This window comes from Triticum aestivum, chromosome 3A (assembly GCF_018294505.1).
Source record: "Triticum aestivum cultivar Chinese Spring chromosome 3A, IWGSC CS RefSeq v2.1, whole genome shotgun sequence".
Classification (NCBI taxonomy): domain Eukaryota; kingdom Viridiplantae; phylum Streptophyta; class Magnoliopsida; order Poales; family Poaceae; genus Triticum; species Triticum aestivum.
The window spans coordinates 744,481,371-744,504,668 of NC_057800.1; the positions used below are offsets into that span (position 1 = coordinate 744,481,371).

The following is a 23,298-nucleotide window of genomic DNA, read 5'->3' on the forward strand; positions in this document are numbered from 1 at the left end:
GCTTTCTTCCCTCTCTGATGTCAACGCTAGCGAAAGTTATCTCCCCATGTTTCAGAAAATCGTCAAGTGCATGACACCACTTCTTGGCCCTGCAGAACTAGTAGAGGAGGACGTGCTCACGTGTCGAAAGTTGCAGGACTGCGATCTCTTGTCGCCAACAAGGCACGCGAGAACGTGTGCGCCGATGCGGTGGTTAGAGGCGATCCTCCGTGGCAGTAGGCATCATAGTCATCACACACCATTTATCTTTAGTGTGTGTGATTGGAGAGCAGCGATTCCGACACTAGGCTGATCAACACCTGCCCATGAACAGTAAATTTGAAACAGTTAAAAAAAACTGACACTTTTAGGCATCCAACATGCTCAGTTGTGCTTGATGCATGCAAATTTTCGTGGTCAAATGACAACTGAGGAGCTCGTGAAAAAAATGACTATCAAAGAAACTTTGAAAAACAGCATTTTATAGACCAGGTTTTTCTTCACAAGCTCCTCAGATGTCATTTGACTTTGAAATTTTGCATGATCCTAGTGCACTTGAGCATCTTGGATGCCTAAAGATTACAGATTTTTTTATAGTTTGTTTACTATTCGTTTGGAATTTACTGTTCATTGAAAGTAGAGGATTAGTGCGAGCGATTGGGGCTATACTACGTATCTGTACTAGTCCCCATTATTAAAACGGATTATAGTACGTATCTGTACATGTTGGTACGTCATGATTTGGTTTGGTTTCGTACGTTTGTTGGTTTTCACGCTAATTATAGAGTATCATTATTGGATGGGAGGGTCACGTTAATTATAGAGAATATCATCTTTTTGGATAGGTGGATAACGTTAGTTATGGAGAGTCTCATTATTTGGACAGAAGGATCACGTTAATGCAGCAAGACAGTGAGCTATTTTGTTCTCATCCAGAATGTCTTGGCAAGGACAAATCATGATGTTCACGTCCTGAAGGCTGCACTGCAACACGGTCTACAAAGACTCATCGATGCCAGTCAATGAACGGCCCACGGAACAATGATTCAACCTGACACGGAAATGCACTTTCGGTGATGACCACGTTGACCTAGGCCTGGCGCGAGCACTTCGTACCGAAGGAGTTTGGATGGTGGATGCCCCTTGTCTAACGCGACATATGGAGAAGCAGACAGTGTGAATTTGTAGTTTTTCCCACACAGAAAAGTAAGGTGTTGCTGATGGATACCACTTTTTATTGTAGAAGTGAAGATCACGAGTCCAGCTCACCGAAGAGGCAAGAAAGTTATGTAGATCACGAGTGTTTGAGCAGAGAATTTATGTACTGTCATGTTATAAGTAAACAAGAACAAACACTTAGTGATGTCTTCTTTTGTTTGATCGAGTGTTGTGGGAGACCGATCTTAGCATTTAGGGTATGAGGATGTTTCCAGCTCCATTCATGAGTGACGAACATACTTGATGTCCAGTATCCGCCATTCCTTCGCCATCGCCCTCTATAGCTCAACCACATGAGGGCACCTACACATTGCGTGGAATGCATGTGGAATCCTTCCTCGCGTTCCCGACCATACATGGGGCATGATTCATAAGTCAGTGATTTTCAAGCGGCGGGAGAATTTATTCACCAACGTGGCAAGGGAATTTGTCACTACCTGCAAAGAAAATACGTGTACCTTGGGGGGGGGGGGGGCATATGGTCTTCCGGATGGCGCAACGACCATTCGGTGCCCTGCTAGTTGCGCTAGCAAATGGAAGGTCGCGCTCGTCCATCGCGAAGCGGTATGCAGACCGAATGATGATGATATCATTCTTCTCCAAGGCCCATGCGTGGATGTCGTCTGGGAGGCGCTGGGATGTCCACATGTTTCTAATGACCTGGACATCAACTACGTGGAAATAGCGATGGACAAGGTCAATGCACCAGGCGCCATGATCATCAAGGAGCTCGGCCATCCGCCGTAGTTGCCAGATACCCTATGTGGATATCATCTCGCCGAAGGGGGTGCAAGGTACCCACCTATCACTCTAGATATTAATGCTCCCGCCATTCCAAACGCGTGCCGGTCAATTTTCATGTAGGGCATCGACTGCGGGAACTCTTTGTGGTTGCAGAATCTTTCAAATCAAAAATCACGCTCACCGAAGAATCGTAGAGTCACATTCTCCTTTTCTCCTTTGGAGTGGGCGTGCATCTCTTTTTAACGTGCCTCATCTTCAGAATTGGACGTTCAAGTTCTCTGGTTCCTCAACCAGAGATGTTGGTTTTGCCATTTACAATGGTTGAAACATTTCCATTCCTAAGTTCGAAATGGGGTTCTGGCTTTGGGGCAATGGTGGCCCCAACATCCGATGAAGTATCAGAGTATGCTCAGTTCCTAGAAGAACAACCGGCCGGACAGACTCTGGTTTCTCGGTTCAATTCTACAGCCTCTATAGTGATGGGCCGAGCTCCTAGAATCTATGAGCAGAGTTATGATTCCACTGCTAGATCTCTCTCTCTCTCTCTCTTTTGAGAGAGAGAGAGACTGCTAGATGTCATCATCCTTAGAATTCTTCCTATTTCATGAGGTTTTCTTTACCGTGTTTTTCTTCAAGAGTATTTTTTATCAGGTTTTCACCATCTTGTATCGGGTTTTCTTCATATTTTCTATGATTATTCACTGGTTTTCTTTGGTCTTCCCTTTTTCCGTTTTCTTATTCCTTTCTCTTCTATTTTCCTCATTTCTTTCTTCCATTTCCACCAGTTTTGTTTGGTTCTTTCTTCGTTTTCACCCTTTTTTGTTGCTTTCTTCTGTTTTTTCTTTTTTTCATTTTAGTTTAATTTTTATCATTTTTAATACATTTGTAAATTTTTTCATGTAGATTCTGCATTTACCATGTAAATCACAAACATTTTTTATACACAGTTAGCATTTTCTAAATACATAATTGATATATTATTTAAAATATATGTATTCATGTCTACTATTCTTCATACACATCGCACATTTTGCTTATATATCTAAAGTATTTGTGTAGACTTTTAACATTTTTTAAATATATGATTAACATTTTTTCAAAGGCATGTTTTTTTAATATGTGTTAAATGTTTTTCTTCAAACACACATTAAAACCTCTTTTGAATAATACAAAACATTTAAGTTAAACTTGTGACTATTTTTTTACATGTATAACAATTTTTGAAAGAGCCAAAAACATATTTTCAATACACGTGAACACTTTTAAAATGTAACATACATTTGTTGAATGATCCAAATAGTTTTTTGAATTTTGTAATCACTTTTTTTCCATTTTCGAGATGTCAGATATAATTTTTGGAAATGCATTAACATTTTTTTAAGACTCAAACAGAGCAAACACTTTTTACACTACAAGAACATTTGTTAAATGTGTTGAACCCACATTTCTAGTGGCCCGGCTGACTACCAGCTCCCCTGTAGGCGGCCGAGCAGTTAGAGCTATGTCTTGCTTAGAGCGAGATGGTGGCGTCTCTTGTGCCGAGCGTTTACAATAACAGTTCGGCCCTTTAGCGCACTTGAAAGTAATAGACTAAAGAATAGGTAGCATGCAAGGTTCGATCCCAGAACCTTCTTTCTCTGTTTTCACTGTTTTTCTATACTTTCTTTTTTTTTCGTTACCTTTGTTTGTTTATTTCTCGGTTTTCATTGGCCTTTTTGTTTCTTTCTTTTTTCTTCATTTTCATCGGTTTTATTTGGTTCTTTCTGGTTTTTCATCATTTTTTCTTTTTCTTTTCCCTTGGGTATTCATTGCTTTTCTATTACACGTTTTTGTTATATATCGAATACTTTTTCTAACACATGTTAAACATTTTTAAAATACAATTTTTTTTAAATGTTGCCACATTTTTATACACATTTTCTAACATATTTCAAATGCTTGATTAATATTTTTCAAGTACCATATTAACATTTTTAATACATAGTCGACATTTTTTCTATGCATTCAAATAATCTATGAAATTTTGAGTAATATTTTTCAATTATAGGATTAACATTTTTTAATACATGGTCACTATTTTAATACAAATTCGAGATTTTTCAAAAGCTGGATTAACATTTTTCAAATACTTGTTCAAATTTTTTTCAAATACTTGATTAACTTTTTTTAAATACATTATCCAAACTTTCATAAGCATCGTATTTTTATATACATTTTTTCTATACATGATAAACATGTTCCCTATACACATTTAACTTTTTTAATTCTCTGTAATTTTTTTAAAAGTTTTATGTAGAGTGTCTTTTGTCATATATACAAGTAGAATATTTACAGTACAAACAAAATTAAAAAAATAAAGCAAAATGGGAAACATAAAAGTTGAAAAGGAAAATGAAGCCATGGCCTCACGTTCGCCCGGGCTAGTCCATCTGGGGCTCCCCTTCACTCGAAGGTTTCCCAGGTCTCGCTATAAGCGAGAAAGGGTCGCGCAATTCGAGCTATCATATCGCATAAAAGCGAGAAATAGCCGTGTCCGACAATTCTTCTGCTTAACGACGATGTCACCTATCTCCTTGTTTGGAAAGGAGAGCTAACTTTCATCTTTAATCATTTTATCATTTCACAATAAGAAGAATCCCGTCGTTGATTGTGTTTTATGGTTTTTGTATTGTATTGTTTCGAATTCGGTTTTTTCTTCTAATGTCTAATTTTCTATTTTCAATATTTTTCCTCTTTATCCATATTTTTTCAATGTGTTTGTTCTCTGTTTTTAGTTTAATTTCTCATTTTTTTCCTTTTGTTTTCTTGTCCCACTACTTGAAATTTTTTATTCCTTTTTTTGCATTTTTATTCCATTTTTTTATTTTGTAAGGTTTTTCACCTTTTGCATTTTTTTATTTATTAACTTCTATGTTATCCTTTTATTCTTTGAACATTTTTCACATAGTATTTGAATATAAATTCACATTTGCGGGAAGAAATTTTGATTTATTAGTTTATATAAAAATGCACAAACTTTTTAATTGCATGAATATAAATGTATATAAAATATATTTTTGAAAATAATTGAAATGTATGGGACTTAATGGTCAAAAAATGATTGGGATTTTTTCATTACACGTTGAACATTTGTTTATATGCGATAAGATTATTCAAATAGTGATGAGCATTTCAAATAAACGTTGAGCATTATTTTGAGATATACAATTTCAAATAGACGTTGAGAATTTCAAATGCAATGAATTTTTTGTTTAAATATGTGATAATTCTTTTTCAAAGGTGTATTGATTTTTAAATACATGGTGGACATTTACAAAAAACATGATGAACATTTTATATCAACAAAGGTACGAGTTACTGGCGTTGCATGCAGTATAAGTTTATTTTTTGAAACCCACTAATAATGTTTTCTAAAATCCAATAAATATTATTTTCCTGAAAGAGATTTGCTTTGGAACACCCCCCTAGAAAAGTTACATATTTTGATGTGGATTAAGTATGAAGATTAGAAAGTTAGATTGTTATGAACTCTTGTTTGTTGAATTGGGAGAATAGGAATTACAATTAGTTGATCGTTATGTGGGGAATACTCTTTTTAAGTAACTTTAATATTTCGGTAAATTCCTCCTGAAAATGAAAATAAACAGGCTCAAAAACCTGACAGCCCAGCGCATCCCTTGCTAAGTAGCTTCACCATTTTCGAAGGAAACCAAGGAAACCAACAGTAAACCACTAAACAACTGGCCCATTGCACGGTGGGTGTGCACAACACTAGTAGAAAAAGGGTCATTTGTCCCGGTTCATAAGGGCCTTTAGTTCCGGTTCTGGAACCGGGACTAAAGGGTCGTTACTAAAGCTCCTTTCCCCCCCCCCCCTAGAACCGGGACTAAAGGGTCATTACTAAAGGCCCTCCACGTGTCCCCTGCGTGGAGGTCCACCTTTAGTCCCGGTTGGTAACACTAACCAGTATTAAAGGAAATTTTATGATTTTCTTTTTATTTTATTTTTAATTTTTTTCCTGAATTTTCAAATTTTTGAATTATTTTAACCTCTAATCTCTAATCACTCCTCACCACTGCTCAATTTAACCTCTAATCTCTAATCACCCCTCATCATTCCAAATCATTTAACTTTCCGGACGGTCACCCATCCTCTCACTACCCCAGCCTGAGCACGCTTAACTTCCGGGTTCTATTCTCCCTCGTTTTCAAGTATGCACTTGTTGTTTTCCTGACAATAGTAAGATGTCAATTCTATTAACTCTCAGGAGTTTAGCTTGAGCATCAAGTCACACATTTCACTGTTTGAGTTTGAAACTATCGTTCTAAAAAACAATAATTATTTAGTAACACTAATATTTCTTGAATAAGTAGTTTGACCAATGCTTGACCGCAGTTTGACCAGATTTGACCAAAATTCAAAAAAACTGAAATAATTATTTAGTAACACTAATATTCTTGAATAATTATTTAGTAACAGTAATACTTCTTGAATAAGTAGTTTGACCATAGTTTGACCAGATTTAACGAAAATTCAAAAAAAACTGAAATTTAAGCGTAACTTTTTTCCTTTTAGAATTTGAGGATTCTAAAAATTTGCAAACAGGCCGTAGACGGTCAAAATCGGATGCGGATTTTCGTACTGAACATTTTGATATATTATACGTTTTTTTCTGACATCGTATGCAAAAGTTATAGTCGTTTTACATTTTCCCTACACTTTTTACAAAACATGTTCAAATTTAAGTTTTAAAATTTTCCTAACTAATAGATGTAGTAACATAACTACATCTCGAAGGATTTTAACTTTGAAGTTTCTATCATTTTCTTTTGCTTTTTACAAAACTGAAAAGGCGATACACAGGGGTGGAGGGGTAGAATTTGAAAATTACGCCATTAGTACCGGTTGATGCCACGAACCGATACTAATGCCTCAACCCCATTTGTCTCGGTTGGTGGCTGGCACCGGGACTAAAGGTCTAACCTTTAGTACCGGTTCGTGCCACGAACCGGTACTAACGGGCATCGCACCCTTTAGTCCGGTTCGTGGCACCAACCGGGACTAAAGGTCCCATTTGAACCGGGACTAATGCCTGTAGGATGCTCTAGCCGCGCTCGAACCGGGACTAATGCTCACATTAGTCCCGGTTCGTAATGCAACCGGGATTGATGCTTTTTTCTGGCCGAACCAAAGCCATGTTTTCTACTAGTGCAAGCTATTCAATCAGTTGAGCGTGGAATAGATGGAGGTGGGATCAGACACCATTTGGTCAAGCGTGACCATGTGGCGGATGCACAAGCTCCTCGGTCGCACGACGTACTTCTTTTGTGTCGCATGTACTAAATCTTATCCTCTCGAGAACTAAGCAAGCTCACTGATTCGTCGTTATCACCTATCCTTTCTTCTCTCTGTCGACTCAGTTCTCTCTCATGGCGATGCCGCACCACCCACCGCAACCGAGGAGGCCATGATTCAACACGCCTCATCGATGTCATTGTTGCAACCGATGTTGTAGGCAATCACCCGTTGTTGCAAGCATGACACCACCGTTACGCCTTGCCTCTACAAGCAAGCCATGGGTTGCAGTAGACAACAGGGGAAATCATCGATGTGTGTTGCAGGCCACGGCGCCGGGCCACGTGTTAAACACGCTGCGACTGGAGCAGTGTGGTGGCTTTTCCCATGAGTGATGTTGCAAGGTTATTGGCATCCACTCTAAGTGGTGCTACGATGGTCGTCGGCGTATGTTACGAGGTCGCACCGTCCCCTCTGATTGAGCAATGTTGCTAGCAGCACCCCGATAGAAAGGACTTCTGGTGCTAATACGAGTAGCACCACCCGCTACGTCGAAATTTCTTCGAAGCCATGCCGCGACAGTGGCTCGAGACGCTGTGATGGGCGGAAACACAGTCACGTGAGGCAAACATGTGCTTACAATAGTGTTGCGACATGGACGATGATTCTGTCAGGGTTGGCGGGTTTTGTGAAACTGTTGTCGCCGCTCTCGAGGGCAGTGATGGTGCAAGCTATGCTCCCACCATCCTGTGATGCGCCGACGGTGTTGCTATGGATGTCGCCCATGCTATGAGTCAATGTTACTTAGGGATGCCCCCATGCTGCATACCATGTTGCAACGCTCCAGTGGTGTTGTAAACGATACTGCTAAGATGCTGCTATGTTGTGTGGGAGGTGTTGTCACGGCCAATGATGTTGTGACGACTGAGGGAACAAATGAGTGGTGTCCACCGGGAGGTGTTCGTTGTGGGTGTACGAGTAGAGACATTTTTTAGATATTGGGAGTACGAGCAGATGGTTCGAATTAAGTGCATCCAAGGGGCGAACCAATTTGTGGTTGAATGGTTAGAGCATCTCCAGCCGCGCCCCTAGAATGGCCTCCCCACGTGTTTTTTTCGCGCCGGCGCTGAAAAATCGGCCCAGTCGCGTCCCCAAGAGCCCGATTTTCGCCGGCCTGGGCCGAATTTAGCGCCGGCGGACCCAGGCCGAACCCGGCTCGCTGGGGGGCGCTCGGGGGCGCCGGGGCGAGCGGTTTTGGCGCGAAAGAGCCGCGGGCCCGCCGCGTCAGCGACACCGCGCGTCATCTTCCCCGAACGCATCGATTTCCCATGGGGAATCAATGGCAAGGCTGCCGCCGATCAGCCTTACCAGTGATTCCTCACGGGCGGCGCGTTCACGGGGCGGCGCGCCGACGCCTCCCCTCCCTCGCACGCGTACACACGCGGCGGCGCCGCTATATAAGCCGGTGGCCTCCCTCGCCTCTGGCTACACCAGCCCTAACCTGCCCTCTACCTCTCCCGAGCGCCACCGAGCAGCCTTGCCTTTCCCGAGCGCCACCGCCGAGCCCTCCCTCTCCCTCCCTCCCTCTCCCGATGGCCGAGCGATTCCCCGGCGATGAGGCCGCGGCCAACGGCTTCGGCCGCCGATCGCTCCGCGAACAGGAGTCTTGGCTCCTGTTCCAGGCGAACATCCTGGCGCCGCCGGACATGCGCGCCAGGCCAACAGGGTGGAGACTCAGCAATGAGGGAGTGCCCATTCCCCCGTTGCCCGACGCCGTGGCGAAACCGGGCTACTTTGCCGACGAGGTCGACGTCGTGCGCGCCTCCCTCACCGACGCCCAGCTCGCCCTCCCCGAGTACGCCGCCGACAACATAGCGGCATGGACGGCGTACTTCCAGCGCCGGCAATAGCAGAGGCTGGCGTCCACCAACGGCGCACCGGTGGTGGCCGGACCGAAGAACAGCGACGGACGCCGCCTGTGGTGGGGTGTTCCCGGCCGGACCCTCGAGGGTGTTCTGACGTACCTTGAGGGCGGCAACGACCCGCCGTTGGCATACCCCCCGGCGAGGGCGGCTACCACGGCCACGGCTCACCGCCGACGCGATGGGCAATGGTTGCCCATGAGGTTCGGCGCCTCCTCTTCTTCCTCCTCCTCCCGCTCTTCCTCACACTCGTCCGGCGCTCCGGCGCTGCTCGACGTCAAGGCCGAGCCCGCGGCAGAGACGCCGCTCGGCCGGTGCACTCGCAGCGCCGGCATCGTCATCAATGAGGGCGGCCGGCGCGCCCCCTCGTCGGCTCCTCCGCGCTTCGTCAAGCCCAAGACGGAGCCGGGCCTGGCGCCGGTGAAGACAGAGCCGGGCCTCCCCGCGGTGAAGACAGAGCACGGCGCCGACGTCGAGCTCGACGACGACGCGGCCCTAGAATGGGCCCGCGCGGAGGGAGCGCCAGTGTGCCGCCCTGCGGCGATTCGCGCAGCGCCGCCGGGGCCGCGATGAGGGAGGAATCGTAGTCATCGAGGACAGCGACGACGACGCTGCGCCGCCGCCACCAGCCCGCATAGGCGACGCCGGTCAGGGGTCCACCAAGGACAGCCACGTCAAGGAGGAGAAGCCGGACGACGACAGCGGCGACTACTCCGCTTTTAGCTAGTTCTTTCTTTAATTATATATTTAATAAAAACCCGCTTTTTAAATGTAATATATGCCGAACTTCGCCGAACTTTGAACTTTGCTATATATTTAAATTTTTTTGAACGCGCCTGGGGACGGCCCTGGGACCGGCGGCTGGGGACCAACTCCCAGGGGGGCGATTTTAGGCGCCCCCTGAGGGGCCAACGGCTGGAGATGCTCTTAGGTGGACAGTGGTATCCTCAGCCCACGAGGGTTCATGTCCTGGTGCTCGCATTTATGCTGAATTTATTTCAGAATTACTGGCGATGCGTGTTCAGTGGGAGGAGACGTTCCCATCAGGGTGCTTATAGAGGTAGGGTGACAAATGTAATTTCTCGGAAGAGTAGTTAAATTGTGCAAGTACGTGGACAACATAATAGATAGTCTCTAATATGAACTCGATAAGTATTGACTTCTGGTGCCAAATATACAGACCAGAATTTCATACCTCCGCTTGCTTTGGATACTACGCAGAAATTCGATGCTGTAGATTAGTAGATACGCAGTAAGTATGTGCCATAGTAAGCGAATTTGAAAATGCTTCAATGGATACACTCGACTAAAATGAATTGCGATGGCCATCTGACAGCAGGACATCATTTGGAATCAGCCGGTATGTCTTCACTGGGAGTTATATTGTAGTAATAGGCAGAGATTTCTGTATGGTATTACCATAATTCTACAATTTGAGTGATCCCAGCACATTTAGCTGCTTTCTATTTAAAGCAGATCAGTGCTCACCCTGTTCATAGTTGGGTAGTCTTAATTAATGATTTCCCATGTTCAAGGAATGAAACTATTAGTAACTATTGTCGAGTATATTTCAACAATTACGGTAAATTAGTCCCAATTTCATTTTTAGGACAAGTGATGCCACTTTTTCTGAGGTCATTCCGTTTGTTTTTAAGTGCCACACGTGTGGGTGTTAGGAAGTCCGCCCACACATTTTGTGTGGTGTATAAAAGGAACAGCCCGCACACCTACGTGTGGGCAAAACAATTAGCACCCACACGCCTCTTTTTTTCCCTCCCGATCCCTCTCACACGCGTGCGTGTGGGCAAAGTTGATAACGCCCACACGTCCGTATGTCAGGCCTCGTACCTTCTGGTCCCGCACGCCACGCGTGACGGTCACCGCGCGCCCGTAGTTGCCATGGTCCAGACCCTTGTCCATGTTCGTTTAATTGCAGTTCGCATGTCGCTGAACTACGGTTGCCATGTCGGACAACTGCAGTTGCCATGATTGCTCAACTGCAGTTGTCATGTATGGTCTGATCTAATGTAGTTGCCATGATTTCATAACTTTAGGAGTTGTCATATATTAACACTAGGCAGTTCAGAGAGTTGTCATGTGCTCACAAGAATGCTAGGGCAGTTGCCATGTAAAAAGGAAGAGTTGCCATCTGCTTATGTGCACGTTAGGGCAGTTGCCATGTACATACACGTTAGGGCAGTTGCCATGTACCATGCAAAAACATATGGCAATTCGGTAAAAGAGAGTTGCCATCTGCTTACGTGCACACTAGACAGTTGCCGTGTACCCTGCAAAACACATGGCAAACTCGGGTAAAAAAGAGAGTTGCCACCTGTTTATAAAAGCACACTAGGGGCAGTTGCCATGTGCAGTGCAAAAACACATGACAACTAGCAGTTTGGGTGTGGGAGAGGAGAAGGGCGTGTGGGCAAGATGCCAAATGCCCACACACTAGCCCTTGTGTGTGCGTGCAAAGTGGCGTGTGGGCGAACTGCTGAACGCCCAAACACCAGCCCCTCCTGTGTGATGAAACGGCCGTGTGGGCGATCGGCTGAACGCCCACACACCAGGCCAGTCCTACATGGCACTAGAAACATACCAAGATTCGTGCGCTCACAAACGGACGCGGATCCACGCGTGTGGGCGAAATGCAAACGCCCACACGTGTGGGCGTTAACATTTCTGAAAAATAATAATCCGTTGTCCAAATGGAAGTCCTCTCCTTTTGACACCGGAGTAGAGCACCTCCATAATAAAGGCCGGACGGTTCGTCGCCCGTCCGGTGCGCTACTCGCTCCGGCCGAAGATAGACAAAGACGTTCGTTGAGCACCAGGCAATAAGCGCTCCTTACCGAGAGGACACCACTCTTCTCCAGTTGCCATGCAATCACATCCTCACACAGGCGGGAAGAAACTTGAATTTTCACTATGTGCTCAACATCAGCATAGAGGAAATGTTATTGAAGAAGATCCATGCACCATGCTCCATGCTCGTCTAGTAACACTCTTTGGAGACTACATTTGGGTTCACCTATAAGCCCTTTCCTAATAGTGGTTGGCTGAACTTCCACACTCGTGGACCGCCCCCGCTCCCCCGCTCCCTAGGGTTCCCCACCCCCACCCCCCTCCCCCCCCTTGTCGCCGCCGGCTCCCCCACGCAGAGCCGCCAGCCCCCTCCTCCCCCCGTTCCCCTTCTCCTCCTCCCGCCCCTCCTCCATGTCCCCGTACCCCCGCGCCGCCTCCTCGAGCAAGGCGGCCGTGGGCCCTTCCTCCGCGCGCCTACAGCCCCTCCCCGCGCCCATCCCTCCTCCCGCCGCCATCAGCCTGCGCTGCCGGCCCTCGGTCGCGTGATGCTGGCGGCGGTGGGCTTGCCCTTCCCCGCGCGCGGTCCTCTCCTGCTAGGGCGGTGATGGCAGGCGGCGGTGTGCCTCGGCCGGTGGCGGTCTGGCGTCCCGGTGTGGAGGCCGGCGGTGCTCGCCGTGGATGGTGCCGCCTCTTGGCAACGGGGTGGTCCGGTGGTGCTAGCCGGCCGGGGGCGCGTCCCCGGCCCAGATCTGGGCCCGTAGGGTCCCTTCTGGGTCCTTGCGGGTCGGCTCCGGCGCGACCGCGACGCTCTATGTATGGGGAGGCAGGGGAGCGGCTTGGACTGGGACAGCGATGCCGACGGCGTACCAGCTGCTGCGCGGAGGCGGGAGCTATCCAGGCCTTTGAGGGCCCGACCGGGCCTGTGGGGCCACGGGCCCGGTAGGCTCCTGCCATGGCGTCCGGTCAGCTACCGTCATGGACGGTGGAGGTGGGGCCCTCCCGTATGCCGACAGTGCTGTTGCCCTAGTCCCGGCTCCTCTTCTCCGTTGTGCAGACCATCTTCGCGGTGCCGTGGTGAGACAGCGTGGGAAGCTTCATGTCCGTGTTGGCGCAGGGTGGTGGTCGGTCTGGTGGCGAGCTCCGAAGTGCCTGAGGTAGAGGCTGGGATCGGGAGAAATCTCTGTTGGCTTTGCCGACACCGACGCGGTGGCGCCTGAGGGTGCCGCTGGACCTTCCTGGAGGGCGTCGGGGCTACCCTTCCTCTCTCCTCGCCGTGTACCGGGGGAAACCCTTGGCAGCAGCGTCGTCATTGTCGCGTCCCTTCTTGGAGGTGTTGTTAGGTACTGGCATTTCGGAGTTTCGGAGCTTGGTGGGCGATCTCCGGTGGACGCAGCGGTCACGAGGCTTCGTCATTTTTGTCGATCCGTCGTTATCGGCATTTGTTTATTTTCTTTTTTCTCTTTTCTTTCTTTTGGGCGTGTTTGTGCTGTTTCCGCCTCAGTCCCTATCGTCGGTTGTATCGGTTGGTTGCTTTGTAATACAAAGCGGGGGAAACCCTTTTTCTCAATAGTGGTTGGCTTTTCAGTGGTCACTCGCGAGGGAGTGTGGTGGGAGCTTAAGCCCCACCACATGTCTGTCTGTGTGTTGGGTCGTCCGAGCAGGAAGCGAGAGATTCATTGAACAGAAGGAACCATGGGTGGCCTTTTCGGTTTTCCTATCTTCCATTGTTTTTAGCTTTTCTTTGCCTTTTAGTCTTTTGGGATTTTTTCTCTGTGTACTGTATATAGGATGTACAAAGTGTGCTCCCGTGCAAGGCACAGATGTGCTCCTTCACAAAATACTTGTGCTCCCACTAGCAGCACAAAGCAGCACAGGTGTCCTCCCCCTTGATGGAGCACATCCAACTCAGAAAAGAAAAAAAGGGGGAGTTTGCGCGGTTGCCTCTCCTTCCCCTGCGTGTCAAACATGAAGCGCACTTAGACCTTGTCATGCGATATTGCTCTACTTGTAGCGCTGGGAAAGGATGCACGATTTCAAAGATTTTTTTTGGAACCAATAGCAAAACATAAAGGTTTTTTGCATTACGAGGCCGACACAGCCCAGCCTAGAAAGAGTTCTGCAGCTGCTGCTGGCGCCGGAGTTCATGGAGTGGATGGTAACTCAATCTGCTCCACTTTACCTCTGCCAGCTTGACAACGCACCGCACCAATATCAATGAATCAATGACGCCGAGGTCGACACAGCCACCATGAAACTAGCCATCTCTCCTGCATTAGTCAAGAAATGACGACAACAGCAGCCGGCGGCGGCTACATTTTGCGGTTTTGCCTACTTAATTGAGAAACAGGAAGCCGCCGGCCGGCTGACCGGCGAGCTGATATTATTATGGGATATAGGAGGCTGCTTCGTTCATCCGCTGTTTGTTTAATTCCCCAGCGCAGCCTAATTAACTACTCTCCTATGAATTGTTCTTCTATAAGATGCATGCAGGCGAATATCCATTTGGTGCTTCTTCTTGTTGAAGCAACCAACTCGATCTGCATGTGTATTGTTAGAGCATCTTCAATCCAGATGCGCATTGTGAGAGCATCTCCCTATAATTTAACTTTAAACTCCAACTCCTTAACCTAAATTTAACTCTCCAAACGGCCCTTCTTCACAACCATTGCAATTGAAGAACATCTGAAGCACAATTTCTACTTAATTACCATATCTAAAAACCACATAAACTCCACCTTCATGAACATACTACTTATACATCGCATAGTACATAATTAAACTCAACATGGTGCTTAATTAACCTAAATAAAACTACCCATCCTCGGCGCACGAGGAATTGACGACGACATCCTTATGCTTGCCGTAACTCGTTAGCCCGTCGCGCACTATGAAATAGATGGACCACGGCCGGCGGCTTGGACCGTGGCACGCACCTCTCGAACGGCGGTAGGTGGCGGTTTGTCTGTGTGGTCAAGTAACACGCATAGGTTAGTGGGTCAGCCATATTATTTTGGAGATTTGTGGACTAAGCTCAACCAGTAGGACATGTTGATGGACCCTAATACAATTGACTCATTGTTTCTATGAATAGTGTTTTCCCATATTTTTTTGAAAGAATTTTTTTTAAAATAATAGTGCTAACTAGTCCATGTATAATCTCCGTAGTCTAGGAAGGACCAAGTTGGCAATAACTTATAGCATCTATAGATGGAGTAGGCAAATGCGGGCCCTCAAAGGCACGTCGGCCCGCGGACGCGCCCGGGCGCGTCTGCGGGTGCTGACTGTTCAAGTCTCAGATTTGCTCATCTGCATCCGGATATCTCATATTAGAAATCTTAAATCCATACAAAAGCATGCACAGAAAAAAATAAACTACGTAGTACGTAGATCAACTAGCCTAGTCCTTGCCGGAGATGCCCACTATCTCCGTGCCCGACACCGGGTACATGGGTGGCAGCCGCAGCTCCGGCTGCTGCGGCTCCTCCAGCTCCTCCGCAGCGGCCTCTGCATCCATCTCCGCTTCGACCTCGTCGAAGAGGGCGTCGTACCCCGCCCGCTCTTTGCCGGATGAACCGCCAGTTGGCCTCCACATGGGTCTCATCTTGGATGGACTCTAGGATGGCATGTTGCTCCGCCATCTTGTCCGCTTGGTCGACGGCGAACTCCGCCTCCGCCTGCTCCATGTTGAAGACCGGAGCCGGCGCCATCTCCTGCTCCGCCTCCTCATCGTCCTCCGGATCCGCCACCTCCATCAGAGCTGGCTGCTACTCCTCTCCCTCCTTCTCCTCCGCCTGCTCCTCCTCCTCCTCCTCTGGCTCCGGCGAGTGCGGAGGCAGCCCGGCAGCGATGCGGGCGGTGCACATGGCGCGCCTCACTCGGTTCTCTTGCTCGATCTCTTGCAGGCGGTCCGGTGTGATCATAGCATAGGTGGTTATCTTATTTCGGACCATGGCGATGCCAGAGATCGTGGGATGAGCGCCGGAGCGGGAGAGAGGAGGTGGAAGGGCTTGGGCTGGCGGCATGGATAGGGAAAAGGTGGATGGGCTAGGTTTGGGGGATGCCGCCGGCTTAAATAGCTGGATTTGGCCTTGGGTGGTGAGCCGGACCGACGCCACGCGGCGTTCACCCCCCCCCCCCCCCCCCCCACCGGAGGAGATGTCCGTCGACCGCCGGGTTTCGGGACGATTCTGCGTGGGACCCCGATGCCAGTCCTACGTGGCGGATCAAGGTGCCCAAGTGCCCCCATATCCGCTCCATATTTCGGTTGGATATGAAGGGTGTCGGTCAGCCCAGGCGTTTGAGGCCCGTTTGAGGATCCCGTCTGGGTCGAATTTTCGTGACCGGTCAATGACCGGGCCGTCCGCCCGAGCATTGGACGCGAGTTTGGGACGTGCGGCTGTAGATGCTCTTAGACCTTCAGTTTCGGTTTAACGTGGTCAAAAGACTTTTTTTAAGAAACATGGTTCAAAATGTAGACGCGTACAAAACATGCAGTTACACTCACCCTTATGAACGTCTACACGCACGCTCTACCCCTATGAGTACATCCGAAAGGCTCGGTGTCTCATAGTCAACAGGAACATCATCTCTCATTGAATGAACATCTTAAGAAGGACTAAAATAAATATAGAAAAATACAAGGACACATGCCGAATGTAAGACTTAAACCCGGATGAACAGGTTCCATTCCACCACAAGGAATCTTGGCACCTAAACTACACTCGGTGCATGTGATTAATTAAGAGAAATTGTAACATAGCAGCCTAGCTATGAGTTTGCTGTAGGAGCTCGTGTGCTAGGTTTATTCGGTGTTCGATCCAGGTTACAACTGACTATACTTTTGTAATAAACGTGTGTCAATCAATGAAATATCCAATGCTGTAAAAAATTGTACCATCCTCATCCAGAGTCGAGTGCCACCCGGCCTGATCGCAGTATAAAAGGCCTCTAACACAGGAACAAGCAGCATGAGCACATCACCAAACACACAACTAGGAATAGCAATGGCCATCTCACTCAGCTCGGAGCTCCTCTCCCTGTCCCAACAATGGCAGCTCCTCCTTGTGGCACTCGCCTCCCTCGTGCTCTTCACGAGAAGACTGAGCAACAAAGGGCTCAGACTACCGCCCGGCCCAGCCCAGGCTCCAATCCTGGGGAACCTACACCAGCTAGGCTTGCTACCACACCAGAGCCTACGGGATCTGGCAAGGCAGCATGGGCCGGTGATGCAGCTGCAGCTCGGCACCGTGCCAACAGTGGTGGTGTCGTCAGCTGAGGCGGCGCGGGAGGTGATGAAAACGCACGATGAGGACTGCTGCACCCGGCCTGTGTCCCCAGGGATGAAGCGGCTGTCCTACGGCCTCAACAATGTCGGGTTCGCCCCGTACGGTCCCTACTGGAGCATGATGCGCAAGTTCCTTCTGGTCGAACTCTTCGGCGTGCGCCATGTCAAGGCCGCATGGCACGCACGCCAGTATCAGGTATGGATCGTCCCATTGCGTCGGTGATTTGGGCCTTCCTTATCTCCACTCCAATGTATTCTCTTGCATTTTTTGGCAATTAATGTGTTCTCTTGTATTTGCATTGCTTATTCTTTAAGCATAAAACACAATATTACATTGTGGTGCACATCAGAACAGGGGCAAAATAATGCAACATGCAAAGACAAAATAAAACATCATAGTGCGCTCCAAAACACGAGGAAAACCAACAAAACTTGTTTGAAGCACACAGAAGCAAAACAAATTGTTGTGATACCACTAGCTATCATACAGACACAAAATAAGAGATGATATATATGGTATTTACATATTCTAGTGCACTATTGCGGCACGCGTCATGATAAAATCAGAGATGGTGGATATATATTGTGCATGATAGAAATCTCATGGATTTTATCGTAATAAGGTGGACAAACTAACGAGCACCTTGAGCGGCTTGGCCGGAGAGCCGGTAGCACTGAAGGAGCACATCTTCAGGCTGGCCGACGGCCTCATCGGTATGCTGGGGTTTGGCGATATGTACAACAGCGACAAGTTCCCACACCACAAGAACTTGGAGCACGTGCTGGAGGAGGCCACACACGCGCAGGCCAGCTTTTCCGCCGAGGACTACTTTCCCAACATCATCGGCCGCCTAGTCGACCAAATCACTGGCCTCGCCGCTCGCCGCGAGCGGATCTTCAAGAAGCTTGATACCTTCTTCGAGATCATCATTGAGCAACATCTTGACCCTCAGCGTGTCAAGCCTCAGAATGGTGACCTCGTCGACCGCCTCATCAGTCTCTGGAAGGACAATAGTGGCACCCTCAGCATCACGAGAGACCACGTCAAGGGCATCATCTTTGTACGTTATGTTAGTTGCATCTACATCATGTCCTCTCCCGATTTAGAAAAAATATGAACTAACTCACATCACTCACCACCCTGCAGGGCACGTTCATTGGTGGCTCGGACACGGCCTCGGTGACAATCCTATGGGCGATGGCGGAGCTAATCCGGAAGCCGCTGCTGCTGAAGAAGGCGCAAGATGAGATCAGGTCCGTGGTGGGCGGCAACGAGAGGGTGCAACCGGATGACCTAGTAAAGCTAGGCTACCTCAAGATGGTGGTGAAGGAGACCCTACGGCTGCATCCGCCAGCGACCATGCTGCTGCCGAGGGAGGCCATGCGGGATATCCAGATTGGTGGCTATGACGTGCCCACCAAGACGCGAATCTATGTGAATGCGTGGGCCATTGGCAGGGACCCAACAAGCTGGCCTGATGACCCGGAGGAGTTCAAGCCAGAGAGGTTTGAGATGAGCGAGATAGACTTCAAAGGCGCGCATTTCGAGCTAACTCCATTTGGTGCAGGGCGGCGGATATGCCCTGCGCTGTCTATGAGCACGGCTACCGTGGAGTTCACGCTGGCCAACCTGCTGTACTGTTTTGACTGGGCGCTCCCCAAGGGGGGCGTAGTGAGCATGGAGGAGGAAGGCAAGCTTATCCCCCTCCTCAAGACCCCGCTCGTGCTGGTGCCCACCCCCTACCGGAACATGTAGGCACAGTGGGGGCGTGACATGTCACACTCGAGAGAGATCGACTCCAAATTAATTTCCCCCCATGTATGGAGTAAACATGGATGTAATCTTGTGACTATTAGTATTACCACTTTGTATGTACTACAGTTTGTTTACCACACCTTGGAAGACAGTATATCACAATAATAAGATTGGCACATGTATGTTGTTGTAAAATGAAATAAATATACAAAATTCGTTGTTTTGATTATTAAGTCTCGAGGGCAAGTATATATAAAGGTATGCAATTGGTGGACAAGTAGGATAGAGACGTGGAGTGCTTCTAAGACGTTTATCTCTACTTCATGATCTGTACTGTGTAATATTTTGTATTTTAACGTTGATGTCTCTTGGAATTTGAGGGCCGGTGGTAAATGCAGTATATATAGAGAGAAAAAACTGGTTTGATTGTATTACGACTCGGCCAAGAAGATAATAAGTCGACGAGAAATTGATGAGAAAAAAAAAACTAGAAAATGAAGATATGTTGTATCACGGGATGCATCCATGTCGGCAGGGCCAGGACGAACAATTAAACGGTAGGCGCACGGGTGGATGGAACTACATAACGAACAGCGATGGTGACTGAATCAATTCATTAATCAGTATCGAAACTCAATTTTAGTCCTTTTGAGGGGGCAATAAAACAAATGTGCATTCAAAAATGGGACAATTCCATTTCTCCCCCTAACTTGAACCCACACCTGGCATTTACCCCTATTTTTCGAGTATGCTCAAAAATACCCCCCTTCCATTTGGTACCGTTATAGGAATGCCCTTCCATGCCATTTTCGTCAGATCAAAGGGCTTTGACCATCTCCAAGGCGTTTCTTGGACAATTATACCCCTCCTTACAAGTGGGGCCAATCAAGAAAAATAAATAAAGACCTGTCAATAGGGACTAGTCAAATTGGAGTTGGGGGCCCACATGTCATTGTCTCTTTAAGATATTTATTACCTGTTTTGGTTACTAGAGTGTCCATGGGTTAATGTAATAATTAACAGAGAGGGTTAGGCTGATTAAACAAGTTTTTAACGATAGTGGTTAAACATCGGCGCGTGCACGAAGGCACGGCGGCGACATACACGAGGATGCTGGCGGTCTAGGTGCTGCAGAGTGGTCCTGCGAGGCTGCTGGCGCGAATCCAGAGTGAACCTAGGTGGACGGAGAGCGTGGGGTGGCCGGGGGGACAGGCATCAGTGAGCTCGAGCAGCGGCGATGAGGGCAGCGGGCGACGGAGCTTGGAGCTCGTAGGAAGATGTGCTCGGGGTCGTGCGGCTCCAAAGAAACGACAAAAATGACTTCAGGAAACCCCAAGGAACACGAGAAATATGGCGTAGAGACCGTGGCTCACCATGGCCGGAGATCGGCCGCAGCAGCGGTGGACCGGAGCCGAGGAAGAAGGAAAGGGGCGCCAGCGATTAGGGCTATCCCGGGCACCCTTCGGCGAGAAAACAAATTAAACTGTGGCGAAGATCATGGACGCAATTTTTGAGCTCTGGGAGTCCGTTTGCCACACGCACGAAAGACGACGCTGACGGAGTTGGGGAAGAGAAGAAGTGTGCCGTCGATGCCGAGCCTTGGGGCCTCCCTCTGCGCTTCCTTCCGACAGAGCACCTCCCTCGTCGTGGAAAGAATTATCCCTCTCCAAATGGTTGGCCGTGGGGTGGACCCCGACGGCGCCCTGCCATGATCGCGCATCTGTTGAGCAGGGCGACGCCTCCCTTGGCCCCCGAGCGCAGGGCTCATCTCTCTAGGGTACGGCAGGACGTCGCGGTCTCGCTATGGTCCTCTGGGAGCGCTCTATGGCCGCGAGTCTCCGGCGATGGCCGGAGCCCGAGCTCCTCTCTTCCGTTTCCCTGTGCGTCAGAAGGTTGAAGGATGGCAGACCAGTACGGTGGGCCTCAATTTTTTTTCTACTGATTGGCCCCACTTGTAAGGAGGGGTATAATTGTCCAAGAAATGCCATGGAGACGGTCAAAGCCCTTTGACCTGACAGAAGCGGCACGGGAGGGCATTCCTATAACGGTACCAGACGGAAGAGGGGTATTTTTGAGCATACTCGAAAATTAGGGGTAAATGCCAGGTGTGGGTTCAAGTTAGGAGAAGAAATGGAATTGTCCCTTCAAAAATAGCGTGGAGTGTGCAAAATGACAGGTGACCAGTCTAACTGCGCAATTAAACATCACAAACCCACTACTATTTATTAAATATTTGAATGACAAATGCAATTTCTGGAATGGGAGTTGGAGGTAGGCACCCGCTGGTGCTAGTGCCCACCCCATACCAGCCCATGTAAGCACAGTGAGGCGTGACATGACATACCCGAGAGATCCACTCCAAATTAATTGGCCCCCATGTATGGAGTAAACATGCATATTTGTGATTATTAGGCTAGTCATAGTGGAAGTAACATAAGTAGTAACATAGATGCCACATAAGCAAAAAAAAAAATGATGTGTCATGTAATTAAAGAGAAGAGAGGCAAATAGAGTAACATACTACCTCCGTTTCAGTTTATAAGTCCTAAGCGTATACCTAGATTGCCAATTTTATCACCTTAATATAAACTATATAACACAAAAATTATACGGTTTGAAAATAGAGCATCTGAAGTTTATATTGGTATATTTTTTGTAATATATGACCTGTATTAAGTTGGTCAAATTAACGACCTAGGGGCACGCGCACGCCCTGTAAATTGAGAGAAAGGTAGTAATATGTTACCATCACATAGCGCTTTCCAATGCAAAATGAGTCTACAAAATAATAAATATAGATATGTATGTTACTACACCTATGACACTTCCCACTATGAAGATAGTAACATAGACTAGTAACATATATATGTAAGTCTAAGTTACTCCCCACTATGACTAGCCTTAGTATTTCCGCCTTGTATATATTACCAGTTAGTTTACCACCTCTTGGAAGACAGTATATCACAACAATAAGCTTGGCACCTGTATGTTGTTGTAAAATGAGATAAATATACAAAAATCATTGTTTTAATTATTAAGTCTCGAGGGCAAGTATATATAAAGGCATGTAATTGGTGGGCAAATAGGCTAGAGACGTGGAGTGCTCTCAGTATGGATGAAAACGGTGCGGGAACGGACGGAACTGAGTGTTGTCATATTTGTTTTCATATTCTTTTGCAGAAGCGGAAATAAATACAGAAACCCGGAAATGAATACGGAAACAGATACTATCGGAAACGGACACGGAGCAAATACAATGTAGATACGAAAACAGAAATAGGCATTGATCGGAACTTAAAAACCCCTTGAATCATAAAGAAATACACACAAAAACAAATAAATTTAATGAGTTGTTAACATGGCTATAAAATAATGCCATTATGTTAGCAACTTAGCATAATATTGTAGTAGTACCGGACAATTGCGTATAGGGTCAAGCTGAGTACATGTGTGGTAGTAGAAGTTGGGCCTCAGATCCATTCTACTAATTGTGTCATTGTGTTCTCTTTGGTGGTTGGGCTACAAAGCAGTTATAGGTCTATAGTAAAAACAGAAATTCCGTATTCATGGTTTTTGTTTCCGTTTTCGCATAAAAAATTTCAGTTCCACTTTTGTTTTGCAAATTTCCATTTCCGTTTTCATATTTCCTCTCCGTTTCCATTTTTCCTCCGGAAAAACGGAAAGTTTCCACTCCATTTTCATCCCTAGCTCTCAGCATACTCCCTCCGTCCTTTAAAGAGTGTACTTCCAACTTTGTTGGAGAGTCAAACCATCTCAAAGTTTGACCAAGCTTGTGCAAAAATATATAATTGTTTATAAAACCAAATAAGTATATGATGAAAATGTATTTTATCATGAATCCAATGCTACTAATTTGATGGCATAAATGTTGATGTATTATTAAATAAACATGATCAAACATAAAAAAGTTTGACTTTCCAACAAAGTTGGAAGTACACTCTTTAAAGGACGGAGGGAGTATTTGGTTGGGAGAGTTGGAGATAAGAAATGGGAGTTTAATATTGGTGATACTAATAATCCGTTGATTGGTTCAGGGGCTTGGGAATTAGGAAGGAAAGAGGAAGGGGAATTAGGAGGCCAACTCCCATCGATCTGACACGCGGGGGCCCTGGTATTTCAGTGAAGGTATGGGAGGTAACGTCTAGAAACATATTGTTGCAGATTTGGTGGCCCACCTCCCATAGTGAAAGAAAAAAGAAACATCCTAGAAAAATACTTGCAGCGGCCTAAACTTTCTTCCGAACGAAGCTGCCAGTGCTAACTACTCCCTAATC

The 23,298-nt window shown here is 47.2% G+C and overlaps 1 protein-coding gene across 1 annotated transcript; it reads left to right on the top strand.

The window, feature by feature from the left end:
* Window positions 1-16,966: 16,966 nt before the first annotated feature.
* On the top strand, window positions 16,967-19,003 carry LOC123059669 (4-hydroxyphenylacetaldehyde oxime monooxygenase-like). Its single transcript, XM_044482177.1, has 3 exons — window positions 16,967-17,443; window positions 17,871-18,308; window positions 18,395-19,003. Exons 1-3 carry the CDS (start codon window positions 16,967-16,969, stop codon window positions 19,001-19,003), a joined length of 1,524 nt encoding a protein of 507 aa, XP_044338112.1.
* Window positions 19,004-23,298: the final 4,295 nt, after the last annotated feature.

What these genes read in the sequence shown, in the direction of transcription:
- LOC123059669 (XM_044482177.1), top strand. Translation starts at nt 16,967, where the DNA reads ATGGCCATCTCACTCAGCTCGGAGCTCCTCTCCCTGTCCCAACAATGG. An exon ending in GGCACGCACGCCAGTATCAG is followed by an intron (nt 17,444 to 17,870) that starts GTATGGATCGTC and finishes TATCGTAATAAG; the next exon opens with GTGGACAAACTAACGAGCAC. An exon ending in ACGTCAAGGGCATCATCTTT is followed by an intron (nt 18,309 to 18,394) that starts GTACGTTATGTT and finishes ACCACCCTGCAG; the next exon opens with GGCACGTTCATTGGTGGCTC.